At 40.2% G+C, this 14,132-nt stretch overlaps 1 protein-coding gene and 1 pseudogene across 3 annotated transcripts in view; both read right to left on the reverse strand.

Moving 5' to 3' along the window:
* Window positions 1-14,132, reverse strand: part of SLC4A11 (solute carrier family 4 member 11) — a 217,184-nt gene that overhangs the window by 82,636 nt on the left and 120,416 nt on the right. For 2 of the 3 annotated variants that reach the window (XM_067533595.1, XM_067533597.1), the window contains exons 4-6: window positions 9,432-9,478; window positions 3,620-3,851; window positions 1,681-1,762 (exon numbers count right to left, since the gene is read on the reverse strand). In XM_067533595.1, coding sequence (XP_067389696.1) covers window positions 1,681-1,762; window positions 3,620-3,851; window positions 9,432-9,478 — 361 coding nt within the window. The remainder of the gene's footprint in view (window positions 1-1,680; window positions 1,763-3,619; window positions 3,852-9,431; window positions 9,479-14,132) is intronic. The other variant, XM_067533596.1, reaches the window with a different exon arrangement.
* LOC137143612 (myosin regulatory light chain 2, smooth muscle minor isoform pseudogene) lies at window positions 11,603-13,084 on the reverse strand (annotated as a pseudogene).

Consider the following 14,132-nt stretch of genomic DNA (forward strand, 5'->3'; position numbering starts at 1 on the left):
ATATGTAGTGATCCAAAACCCTCTTATAGGGGGAATGGAGGGGCTCTGAGCACTGTTCCAGTCTACATGTAACACAGGCTGAAAATGCATTACATTACAATCTCACAGTTAACTTCAACCCCCAGAGCTCCTTCGACATAGCCGGTTTACCCCTGGCTGAAAGACAAGTGTTACTGATTCAGTATGGTTGAATCTAACTAACTGCTTACCAGAGAAAATTATGCACCAAATATCCATCGGCCTACATGTGGGATTTTATACACATGTACTACTTGTAGACTTGTCAGTATATAATAGTGCATATACTTGTGTAGGACAATGCTACAAGTAATTTGCTCTTAACTTCACATAAACCCACACCTGTATAATATAAAATATATTGAATTACCTCTGAAGATTCATTCTCTGTAGAACTCTCTCTCACACACACAGACACACACACACACACACACACACACACGGCAAAAACAGCAGCAACAAAAACCCCCAAACCCAACCAACCAACCCAAAGCTCTGATAGATTTGAGTCAAAAACAAACATCATAGCATGGATGGAGTGGCAGCATCCAGAGATGTGGATCAATATTACCAGAGGAATGACAAGCCTCACTACCACCCGAATATCAACTTCGGTTTGAAATAGACGACTACTCATAATGACTTTTCCAGTCACTCTTTAACAAGTTATCTATCAGACTAATAAGGGATATATATTCTCCTCTTGACATGTGCATGTAATTCCCAATGACATTATTACAACTTTGTCTAGGTCTATGTTTGAAAGAAACACAATCAAGTGGTGACTCAGAGGATGAAGTCAGAAGTTCTGAGTTCATTTCCCAGATCAGTCAGCAACTTCATTTTTTTTAAATGCCAGAAAGGACCAATGTGATCATCTAGTCTGATCTCCTGCAGAACACAGGCCATAGAATTTCACCCAGTCCAACAAGTTGTTGCTGAACTAAAATAGATTTTTCACAGAAACACCCGGTCTTAAATTAAAGATTTCAAGTAATGGAGAGTTTACTACATCCCCATATTGTCTGTTTAAATATTTAATTACTCTCATTTTTAAAAATGTGCATCTCACTTCAAGTCTGAATTTTTCTGACTTCAGCTTCCAGGCCCTGGTCTCAGTAAGCCTTCACCAGATAGATTAAAGAGCCCGTTAGTATCGGATCTCTTCCTTCTGGGTAGGTAGACAATGATCAAACTGCCTCTTAATATCTTAGATATGATAAACAGATTGAGCTGCTTATACGTCTCATTGTAACAAGTGTTTCCAGATTACAAATCTATCCAATATCTTTGTAGAAGTGTGCACACCAGAACTCACCACAATATTCCAGCGGTAGTTTATCTAATATCATACAGAGAGATTAAAAAAAATATTAGAGAACCTGTGTTAATTAAACTGTCTCTCTCTGTTTCCCCAACTGTAAAATGGGGAACATTCACAGCACATCATATTAGTGCTAACAAGTTTAATTCATTAATGTTTGAAAAGAACAATTCAAGACTCTTGGATGGAAGACAGTGCAAAGTATTATTACTATATACCCATGAGCAGAAGAGAATAAATTATCCTTTATAAAGTGCAATTCACATTGTTTTGTGCAACAAAAAATGTTTCTTGTTCTGAACAGCCCAGAAAGGTTTCCAATAGTCTGATGTACTTACATGATACAGAGCCAGGACTGTTGATACTGCACCCCTGTGACTGTTGCTGTAACCCCCTGAATCGTATCTGATAAGAGATGAACTGGGGGAGGAAAAAAAAGACACTTAATGTTCTGAAAATTGCAAGTCTGAAGAATTGCAGCTTCATCAAGCCAGACTCATGCAGAGTGTTCTGATGGAAAACATTGTCTGAGCACTGGCAGGAATGCTGCACTTTTATTAACTTATCCGCTGATTAGACTGATGCACAGGAAAAAAGGATGAAAGATGGAAACACTCAACCTGATATTTTCAAATACTGTCCTTAAAAGACATTTTACAGCTTTGAGTGACAATGTGCTTCTCTTTGTAGCAAAGCTGACTAAGTCAGGCTATAAGGCCTGTAATACAGAATAAAATAAGGTTAGGTTAAACCCAACTATCAAAAGATGAAATCTTATCTCTTGGTTGGACTATTTCATTTCCCATTGCTTGTTCTGTGGAACATTTTCAACTTTATGCTCAATTGCCATCAAAAAATGGCAGAAAGTCTATATTACATGTAGTTATAAAGATATAAATATGTGAAGAAACGAAAGCTTAGCACAGAATACCTGAAAAGTATCTGAAAGGAAGGGAGGATGGAGCTAGGCTGCTCTCGGTGGTAGTAGGTGACAGAATTAGGAGCAATGGTCTCAAGTTACAGTGGGGAGGTCTAGCTTGGATATTAGGAAAAACTTTTTCCCTAGGAAGGTGGTGAAGCACTGGAATGGGTTACCTAGGGAGGTGGTAGAATCTCCATCCTCAGCAGTTTTTAAGGTGCAGCTTGACAAAGCCCTGGCTGGGATGATTTAGTCAGTATTGGTCCTGCTTTGAGCAGGGGGGTTGGACTAGATGTCCTCCTAAGGTCCCTTCCAACCCTAATCCTCTATGATTCCATAGAATAACCGAACTAGGAACAAATGTACTATTCACTCAGGATTATTGTCAGATTTGTTAATTAAATTAAAGATGGGACCACTGTATTTTAAGTAACAGGTTTGTAGATTGATGTAAGTGTTTTAATTCCCAATTAAGAGACTCTAAAAGGCACATGGATGCCCGCACATCAGTGCCGCTTGGTTCAGCTAGTGTGGCCATGAGTAATGGACTGGAGAGCTAGGTGTCGGTGCCATGTACTGCCACGCGGGTGAGTCAGATTTAATCACGGTCTCCAAGGCCTTATGCTGTAGGCCAGCTGGTGTTCCTCCCATGGCATCACACTGAATTTTTGGAGGAGAAGAGGAACTACCTCCTGTCACTTTCATCTGTTGGAGAAACAATGTTAAATGGCCTCAAACAAGTTCCATCCAAGTCTTCTCAACTGGTTAGATAGTTGCAAACACGCAGGGCTTCAGCAGAGCCATGGAGGAATTCACACGCATGCGTCAAGTTGAGTGATTTTAGGCTTAGAGATTCCCATGGCAAAGCTGTGTGTTTCTGGGCAGAAGAGGTAACTCTTATCAGCCCCGAAGGGACACTAACAAACACCACTCTGCTTTTTACAAAAGCCAGCTTTTACAGAGAGTGAGAGAAAAATTCCAACCTGAAGGGGAATGAAATACAAAGAGCGTTTCAATGCTGCTGATCCACCCCTTCAAACTGACCCAATATGATTTAATTTAGTGAGACACACACAGTCAGTATACCAGTTTAAATACAAAATGCATCTTTTAACAATTCAGACAGACACAACCATGGGATAACTCAGCTACCGCATTAATAAGTGACCCAGATATAAATGTTGCCAATGGAATGATACACAGCATAGGAGTGTGTGCTCATGGGGAATCAGCAGTGAATACTAAGAATCATAAGCAATAATGAAAATGGTATAAAGCAATTTAAATGTTGCTCATAACAGTCAAAACGCACAACTCAGATAGAATCCCATAGCTAGAGTAAATGAAGAGATAGTTACCATTCCCTTCTCTGGGGGCTCCCGAATCGGTGAATAAAGTGCTCATGATTTTGTCAAAGTTGCAGCTTGGCTCCATGTTATCAGAATCTTCAGCAAAGTGTTTCAGCATTTCTCGAAGGACATCATCCAAGGAAGTTGCTGTCTCATCCAGTATGATGATAGCTCTGGCCAGGAACCCATCCAGGTCACGGTGGGCTCTGACTTCTTCCTCAAAATTCTTTAATTTCAGGTACTGCATTAGGGAAAGGTTCTCTCATTAGACATTTCGTACTCACAGTATATTTAGCAATGAACTAGAGCACCTGCTCACTTGTCTAGCTAGCCACAAATACGCAGTTCATTTGGGCTGTAAAACTGACGCAAGATTTTATGCCACACATTCTGCGGGATAGTAGGAGTCCAGTAGACTCCCCACTGACTATCTCACTCACAGATGAGAGGCTGGGAACACACCCAGGCTAGATCATAGAAGAGCAGCAGCACTGTGATACCTCTATCACTTATATTTTTGTTAGTTAAATAATTAGGTTATCATTGAACTAAGGAGCTGCAGTTCCAGCTCATGTCAGTGGAAGTTGTGGGTGCTTGGCTACAGTTAAAAAAAAAAAAAAAAAAAAAGACCACAGTTATGTACACCACCAAATAGATGCAGTATCTTTATAATTCTACAAGCGCTTCAAGCAAAGTTTTGGCAAAAGGACATCTATAAAAATAGATTTTTTAAATACTAATGGTCACATTTTCTAAATACATTTCCTAAGTCCCATTTTCAAGAGTGACTTAGGCCTGTCGGAACTAAGTCTCATTGAAAAAAACACTTTTGAAAATGTGACTTCGGCACTTTCGAAAACGTTACCCTGTATCCTTATTGCTGGCGTCCACATCTGTTTCATGCACGGAAAACGGAACCTCTTTTCCTTCTCCATTTACAGCCTAAACAAAGTGTAACTAACATTTTGCTAATGACTTTAATTATCAGGTTGTCAGGACAGGCAACATACCCATTGCAATGAACACTGTTTTACTTTGCAGCAATCAATTTCTTACACAGAATAATTTAGACTGAAGGATTCTTCAAAGGAACTAGGTTTTCCTCTTCTCAAAAGCCTATCGCCCTGTGTTCATAAAAGGGAAACTGAACTGCTACTTAATCTTTATATTACTTATATTATGACAACACTAGGAAGTCCAGTCAAGGAACATTGTACTAGACATGGTACACACAAGTAACAAAGAGCCAGTGCCTGTCCCAGAGACTTCACAGTCTATCTGTCAGATAGGATGGAAAACACAGATAAATGGGGTAGAGTGGATTGGGAGATTAAGACAACAGCAAAACAAACAGGTCAGCAGAAGTCCCTGTTTGCCACTTGCCTAATCACAGCCAGATCTGTAGGCACCATGGCAGAGGTGAGGTTTAAGGAGCTATTGTAAGTATGGTAACAGAGTGGCTTTGCAGATTTTAATAGGGGTCTTCTCCCACTGCTCCTTATGCATGGGAGAACCACAAAGGTTCTTAAGGGAAAACTGGTCTGAACAGCAATGGTGCTGTTGGCAGAGCATCATAAAGCACTTTGAACAGGTCCATCGCCCATCTGAATCACCTCAAAACATACAGCTTCTCCAGCGGTCTGAACTAGTGAGCCCCACTTTGATGTTTATAAAATCATTCCAATGGCTTTTATGGAGATGTAAAGCACTCTGTTGAAACTTACGCACTAGGATCCCCAACCTTCACTCACTGAAGTGAATGGCACAGCTCCTAGTCACTTCACTGGTGCAGGTCAGGCCCTATGGGGGTTTTCAAGGCACCGCATCATCCTCAGCAGTGTATTTCAAGCCAAAGGGTAAAGAAATACCAAGAGCGCTCCAATGCGGATGGCCCATCCTTTTTGGGCTGTACCAACACGCTAAGTCAAGATTCCAGACAGGAAGTGATTAGAGCACTAGCCTAGGACTTGGAGACCAGGGTTCAAATCCCTGCTCTGCCAGACTTCCTGAGAGACCTTGGACAAGCCACTTAGTCTTTCTGTTCCTCATCTGTAAAATGGGGGATAACAGCACCGTCTCACAAGGGTGTGTGAGGGTAAATACATTAAAGATTGTGCGGCAATCAGAGGCTACGGTAATGGGGGCCAGATAGGTACTGTAAGCTAGTATTAAGCAGCTACAGAAAGTGACAAAATTTAGATTGATGGGGCTCATGCTGAACTAACCCCCTTAGGTAGGTCAATGGAAGATTGTTACTCCTTCCATTGCTGTAGGCTGGGTCTACACTATGGGGTTACACCAACAAAGCTACAGCGCCATAGCTATGCTGCTCCCTGGAATGCAGCTATGGCCTTAGTTGGAAAGGCTGGGGGCTTAGCTCAAACTGAATCTGCTCTAGGAAGAGACAATTCACTTCTTTAAGTGCAAAATATTTGTGAAGGCGAGGTCATTCATCTTTTCTGAAACAACATGCAAGTTGCAATGGGATGCCTAATGCTGGAATCTTCCTAATGAAAATTGGAAAAGCCTCAGAACAAGGCAGTTCTTATAAAAGAAAAAAATCCTCTTCACACTCCTAAAGTGCAATTGCAACACTGCAAACAAAAGTTGTTGTCATTGTGAGAGGGAAACAAAGCCTTTGAATGTGTTGTGTTTACAGGAATAGAAGAATGTAATTAAAATTGCTTTCCCACTTCACAAGTGATAGCCATGGCTCCACAGCCAACAACAACAAATGTGAGTTCCATGCGTGATCCATATAGAAAAAGTTCAAAAACACTTATCAACAAGGCCCAAAAGGAGTTTTAGCTGTTGGGCTGCTGCTGCTGCTTTGGTGACTACATCTGCTCACAAATACTGCAAGACAGTTTAAAAGAGATGTTCCAAAAATGTATTCTCATGAACCTTATTTCCTAGTTTTCCCATTGTCAAGGTTGCTTGAGGCAATTCACTCAAATCAACTGGGGTTCTCATACGCAGGTTCAAATCCTGCCAACAATATGTTTGGCTTCTTTGAGTCTCATGCTTACAGGGCAAAAGCTGATCACCAGATGGAGGCCAGAAGAATTTCCTCTCCGTACATGGTACAGGACTACACGAATAGCTCCATTATGGGAATTTATGTACTCCTCTCATTTATCTGCCACTAGCCACACTCAGGATACTGGAATGTGTCTCAATAGAGAAAGCAGCAATTGGTCCATTCCAGAGAACCAGCTGAAGTGAAAACATTTCAACAGCAAGATGATAAGTAGCCAGTCTAAAGCTGTAACTCCTTGAACTGGAAAGCTGGCACTAGAATTTAACTTTTCTTTACAAATCACTGCACTATTCTCACAGATTTGAATGACACACAACAGAAAGCAGTGATCAATGCTCTGCATGCAACTTAGACTAGAGAGATTTTATTTTTAAAACAAAAATTGGAAGAACATGTCCTTCTTTACATACCTGCTGAGAAAACAAATTTAGTATTCTGATTTTCCCTGCCAGTAGCTGCTGGCAGAACGCCTACAAGAGAATGAGGAAATGCTGCTCTGCTGTAGCTACTCATGATGCCATCACCTGTCACAGGGAGATCAGAAGCTGCCTGTGCCTTCTGACAGGTAAAAAGCTTCTGAATTTACCTCAGTGAAAAGTGGCCAGTCTTTAAATGAACTTGTCTCGCCAACTGTATCGAGAATCACCACATGTACACTGCTCAGCCACCAAAGAGTTGCAGCAGGGGGCGACACATGCACCCAGTCAAAACAGTCGCAACGTATCATGTTTTCCTCCTCTTCTTTATGCACTTCTGTTGGTCTCCCAACCATTGCATTGCTACCTCCATCCTCTACCTCCTGAAAAGTACAGTCGCCCCCAGCAGACGCTCTATGGTCTTTGGGCAACACCAAGAGAAGGGGGACTCTAGCAGCAGAGAAAAAGGAGACTTTAGTCGAGGAAGGGAAAGGCATTCCCATCACCTCTCTCAAAAGACAATTAAGTCAACTCTGCTTGCTCCCCAACCAGTGGGGAAGAGAGGCACCCATTCAGCCAGGACGGCAGGTGGCTTGCAGAGGAAGAATGCCTTGAAGGACAGCAGTGTCTTTCTGAAAAGAAGATGATGCCAGCTCTGAATGTGTTATCTGTGGACTTTGGGGCCGCAGATGAGGATCAGTGTGGGAGAATGGCAGAAAAGCAACTCCCCACCCCTACCCCGAGTGGCCCAAATAGCATGGTGGTCTGTGACATGCAAGATGCTTTGAGTGCTGACAGTAATATCCAGTGCTTTGATATCCCTAAGGATTCCCAAGAAAGGAGCAAATGCTGGACAAAAATGAGAATCCAGATTGAGAAAAATCTCTCTCTCCCTCCATTCTCTCTCGGTGCATCTATGTACTTTGTCATCCTCACATCTGAGCACAGTATCACAAGCCTTCTAAACCAGTCCTTCCCTAAGATCCAGCAAATTGGCAACAGAATCCTTCGCTAATCCTAGCCAAAATATTTACGACAGACTACTAATTATTCCAATCGTGCCCTGAAATGCTTTAAGCGCTACCTATGTACAAAGAGGTCAGATACATCTTTCAACTCAAAGCAAACAGACAAGCTGCCATGTATTCAACACGGCCTTCCCTTTGTTTCTCCTTTTTAAAAGTGAGCTCCCTCCTTTGTGGTTAGAATTAGTATTTTAAGATACTAATTGCTTTTATTCTGCTTAGCACCCAAAAATGCTTTAGGGTTTTTTTTGTGGTGAGGGGAAATTGTAAACTATTTAAATGAAGACCTCAATTTCCAATTATGCGTGCCCGAAGTAAAGGCACCAAAATCCCCGTTTCAGGAATGTAAATGCTAAATTTGAGTGCCCAAATACAGTTGTGGTTTCAGGTACTTAAATCAACATCTAAGACTCTAAAACAGGTACTTAAGTGTCTAAAGACAGATTTCTGCACATAACTTAGAGAATCCAAGCTTCAAAATCTGGGCCCAAATTATAATAGTTTTAATAATTATATTCAAGTAACCTATTGGGCTAGCCAGTACAAAGGGCTAGCAAGCCGGACTTCAGAACTTAAGAGTGGGTGGGAATGAGACAAAAAGATTTAGAAAGGGTACACCACGCTCTTAGACTGTCTCTCACACAGTTTCCAGATCCCACAAGATCTGCAAGATTATAGATGTATGTGATACTGAGTAAGTTTCCATTTCCTTTGCGACACGCTTTCTGGTTGATTTACCTATTTATTAAATTGTCTGCAGTTATGCGGTTTCTGCATGAACTTTTTCATTTCTCTGTTGGCACTAACATGTTGTGGCCTCTTAACTAAGCACAAAATAAATGTTATTCAACAATAATCCTTTCTGGCTACATTGCTTCCAGGGAATTCACTCCCGCTGAACCTCCTGAAGGCAGATCTGATTAACTGGGATAAACAGGAAACTGAATCACACTGTTACAATGTCTATTGGATGCTTTTGTTTTTAAGTTTGAGACAAGCTGTATTGAGACTGTATTGCTGTGTGTGAGCTTGGACCACTTTTCAGGCAGCAACATGAGAACAAGTGATGAATTAATATGGTACTGAGGTGTCTGAGGGAAAGCCCAATAACAACGATATTAGATTTTGATGGCAAAAGAAATTGGGTTTGGAAAAGAAGGACAGTACATGGCTTTTTGGATGAAAATAGAAACAAAATATTCTGAGCGCGCGAGGCATTTAAATGTCTTCTGATTAGGGCAGAAGGAAGAAATGATCAAGCTTACTCCTGTAGATCATAACATGTTAATAGAAAAAGTAAGATAAAAAGGATTAACCAGCAAAACAAAATTGCTACTTACCTTTCTAGATGTATGTAATAAAACACAGCCAGCACTTTCACTTTCTACTGGAAAAGAATTTGAGAAAAATATTACAATCACAAGTATCTAAGAGGCAACAGGCCTCAAATGAAGGCTTTGCAAATATGCTACAATTTGATATAAGGTGAAAGTTTGCCATTCTACTGACAAAAGTTGCCACTGTCAGTCCAAAAAGCAACTTTTAATAATGTTTGCAGATATATCTGTGACTGCAGCAACAAGAGCTACTCAGTGTGCAGAAATTTTTTTAGTGACATCACCAAAAGAAATTGAAATAAGTCAGCAAAATGTTTCAAGTTCTGCAAAAATATTCTTTTTTCCATTAGTTACAAGATTATTTTCACCTAATCCCCAATCCAGTAGGTAAAATATAATTTTATCCCGTGTATCTGTGTTTTATTCAGGTTTATTGACAAAACATTTCAAAGGATCAAGAATATTTCCTCATTTAGAGTCCAACCATGCATTCATAGTAATTAATGGAAAACCTCCCATTGACTTCAGTGGGATCAGGCTGTGACAGAGTGTCACGATGACTTGGAGATAATGGGAAAGCACCACCACCACCTACTCTTAAAGGGCTGAACTCTATGGCATTACCTTGACAAGATGAAGCACTGCGACTATTTTTGGAGATTTTGTAGACTTATTTTGTGTGTACATGAATTAGACACTAAAGTGATAAGAAACTTATGAACACCTAAAGAAAAGGCACTGAGAGTCATTTTAACGTGACTCTGTATTCTAAATTCTTACCTCTGTTAGCTATCCAGAGGATATATATTAAAGTGATTTTTAATTTATCATCTAATTTATGGAGAATGAATAGCAAAGCACAGGAAATTCCTACTCGCAATCCTTTCAAAACAGCAAAATTAATCAATCAATTAAGACATTTTTTTCATACCTATAGCACTTGGTATGAAGAAAGAAACACTCTTACTTTCTGCCTCCATGCACTTGTATCGTAGTTCTAAAAAAAGTTGATATCTACTGTACCAAGCAATTTCCCATATATGATCAACAAAGACATTTGATGGGCAGTGGATAAAACGTCTGCTCTATCATTCAGAGGTCTGAATTCATGTCTGTTGGGATTGCACTTTATTAAAAATTCCGCCTTTCAACTTCACAGTACCAAAAGTACCACTGTATTGTCAATACTTTGCTTTATTACTCAAAAATACACTGGAAATACATAAACTCTTCCACACTGCCACGGAGTTTAAATGGAAATACAGAACACCTCTTTGTTGAAGAAGCAAAAAAACATATGTGGAGCTGTGAATGTGTAGGGTACAATTAGGACTATTAAAAGCCATAATCTTTTCTAAATCAGCTGTTTTTAAAACCACATCCTTAAAAGGCTGAATTGCTTCTATTATCTTATTTTTATATGCAAAATATTTTTGATCTGCTCCCCCTCCCATTTACAAGTATTGGGCATATTATACACACAGGCCACATTCTTAGCTGGGGCTTTGCTTAGCTCCATGGTCGTCAGAGGAAATAAAGCTGACTGACACCAGCAGAAGACGGGGCACATCATATATACAAGGTCTGTCTTCACTACAGACACAACTCGAGTGAGAGTTGCCACTCTGCAAAACACTGAAGCTACAAAAAGTGAATGGCTCAGTGCACAGAAAGATTTTATTAGCAGCTGCAAAGTTGTGCTTTAGACTACACCACCTAGCCCCTCTCAAAGTTTAGCCTGAGGATAGACCTTAACTTGAGTAGTAACTCACGTGTTGCCCCAACTTAACTCTACAGTCAAGGCATGCCCACACATGCGTCCCTTTAAGCACGGTGAAATATTATAAGGCAGTTCAGATGTCATAACATTGTTTGCCATAGAGAATTTCAGAGTGGAGAGGTTACTCCCATTTCTTTCAATCAATCAACTATTAAAGTGTAATTAACTTTTAAGTATTATAGATTGTGCAAGTCTCCATATGAAATTTATGATTGTTAAAGTATCTTTGCCAGGAATATTTGATTTATAAGTCATCTTTATTTGAAAATGGTATTTAGTATAAAAATGTAAGCCTCCAGCTAAACAATAAACACTGAGCATTTTCCCTAGGCTTTTGTATTCACTCTTCATTATTCCCAAATGCTTTTCACTTACAATACCCTCCATTTACAGTCTAATTACACAGATAGACATGTGTAAGAGACCTGGAATCAATCAAAGTGTAGAGGAAAGCAAATGCTAAAAGCATGCAATAGGTGGCTCCAGGGGGTAACAAAAATGAAATGAGAGTCAAAATAAAATAGATCTGTGCGTGTCTGATTATCTGCAGTCTGTCCTTTGCTCCATCCTGAAGGATGTGCGTGAATCTAATATAATTCAGGTTACCCTTTTTGTCACTTCATGTCCCTCTCTGTTCAGTTCATCTACTAACTCAGCTGTAAACCAGTCCAGTTATCATCAGCAGTTCTCTCAAGTAATCTTCTTAAATGAACCCTTTTGCTTCATCATCAAAAGCATCTTTGATTACATCTTCTGGACCAGGGCCATTTAAACTTCTCACCAAATATCTTAAGGAATGTATGGAAGTTTTATAAGGCCCGAGGCCTCATTCATCACAGTATCCAAGAACACACAGCTTGGATTCTTTCCCAGGAAAGGAAGCATATCATGCAAGTCTTCCTTATTAGTAACAATGTTCCGTTCTCATCTATAGAATTCTTGAATCTGTTATTGAATGAACATAGCTAACACACTGGAGCATGTGTGTTGCAGGATGCTTCTTAGTGGCCTTTGTCTTTGTCCGTTTTCTTGGATTATGGACGGCTGGAGCTTAGATACCCCAATCATGGGTACCTAAGTAAACAGACTGTGCAAACAGCACAGAATTGGAGCTGGACCAAATGCAGCACACACAAATCTAATTTGAACAGCTGGAGGCATTTACACAAAATAGTTTCAGACCAAAAAAAAAGGAGGGGCGAACCAAGGATTTTAAAAAAATATTTAAAAACAAAAAAAAAAAAAAAAAAAACCAGTCACTTTTGTATTTTCATTTCTATTCCTTATACGCCTCCTTGCTGAAAATAAAATTTTAACCCCTCCCTCCCCCCCAACAAGAATGTGGTTTGAAAATCTATTAGAAAAGTCCAATAAATACAGTACCTTCATTAGCTCTCTGTATCCCTACAGGTAGGGTAACCACAGAGCAAGTGTGAAAAATCGGGGTAGGGAGTAATAGGTGCCTATATAAGATAAAGCCCTAAATATCAGGACTGTCCCTAAAAATCAGGACATCTGGTCACCCTACCTGCAGGTAGCACACACAAACCAATAATAGTGCAAGGATTCCAACCTTGCATTTGTCAGACTGTATACTCCAGTTTCTGTCTGGAGATTTTTTTTTTAAATTAATAAATAAAAATCAGCATATAAACCTTAGATGTACATCAGAACCCATACTTAGATAACACACATTATGATTTGTATGACGTACACACACATCTACAGGTTTGCGGAGATGAGCTGTGAGAAGTTCGTCGGGAGTTTAAAATACTATTTCAGCGACAGTGACAAACTGCACCATGTTGAATTCGTACTTGTGGTTTTGCCTAGGAGCAATCAGGACTTCTAGTAGCACACCATTGCTTTTCTCCATTTTATTATAGTACCTAGGACCAGTCTCCTTCCAGCTGACTGCAGCGGCCAGCAGATTTTAACAGGACTGGTTAACTTCCATAGCTTAACAAGGATGCATCTGATGTGATAAAGATTCATAACTAGGAAGATTTTAGGTTTGTGACCTTTACTGCATTCACCTTAAGGCAAAGTTTTCTCCGAGCCAGCCTTCGCATGGCCTGGTAAACTCTCCTGATCGGGGCAACCTGGACATGTAAAAGAAAGTTTCTGATTTCATTTTTAAAGAGGAACTGCTAGAATTTTTCTATGCAAAGGAGGTCTTGAAAACAAACTCATTTAAATTGAACAACAGGATTGAAACTTGTCACTCACTTTCCCTAAAGACCTCGGTTTACCCAAATTTCCTTCCCCCTAATAGGCTCCTAGAGCTGGCTTTTGGGGTCTGTTTAAAAAAAAAAAAAAAAAAACCAGCCACACATTTTTGGGATGTCTCCACGTTAGCGGACAGTGCACAAGTTGTATATAGACCCACCCTTAGATTTTAAGATCTTTGGGGCAGGAACTGGCTTTTTAGTTCAGCAGCCACTGCCAAGGGGTCCAGAACTTGATGGATTCCACCAAGTGCTAGCATAATAAAATAAGTCAACTCCAGCTAACAACACACACGAGAGCAATTTCATTATTCTCTAGTTAGAAGTCCTATTTTCAGTTTCTGAAGTGATCACGGTTGGGCATTTAGATAAAATGCTAATCATTCTGCTTCGGCATGGCTGACTTTTCCAAGGACTCAAACCAATTAAAAGACATTTCTAACAAACAGAGTTGGCATGCACCATGAACTGAAGCAGCAACGACCGCCCCGCCATTTTGTTTTCCTCAGTATCTATGACATTTATAAAATGACAATACGGACATAGGGTGCAGCAATAGGAGCAGTGACAGGAACCCAAGTAACTCCACTGTGCTGTGGAGAGCAGCAGCTCAAAGGGCTCCTCTGCTTTGCTCTTAGCCATGGGCACTCACTCCAGGACTTAGTTGAGGGCCTTTCATTCGCAAGTGGTCGACGG

Source organism: Emydura macquarii, unplaced genomic scaffold (assembly GCF_026122565.2).
Source record: "Emydura macquarii macquarii isolate MOO-44397 ecotype Brisbane River unplaced genomic scaffold, CSIRO-AGI_Emac_v2 contig_3345, whole genome shotgun sequence".
Lineage (NCBI taxonomy): Eukaryota > Metazoa > Chordata > Testudines > Chelidae > Emydura > Emydura macquarii.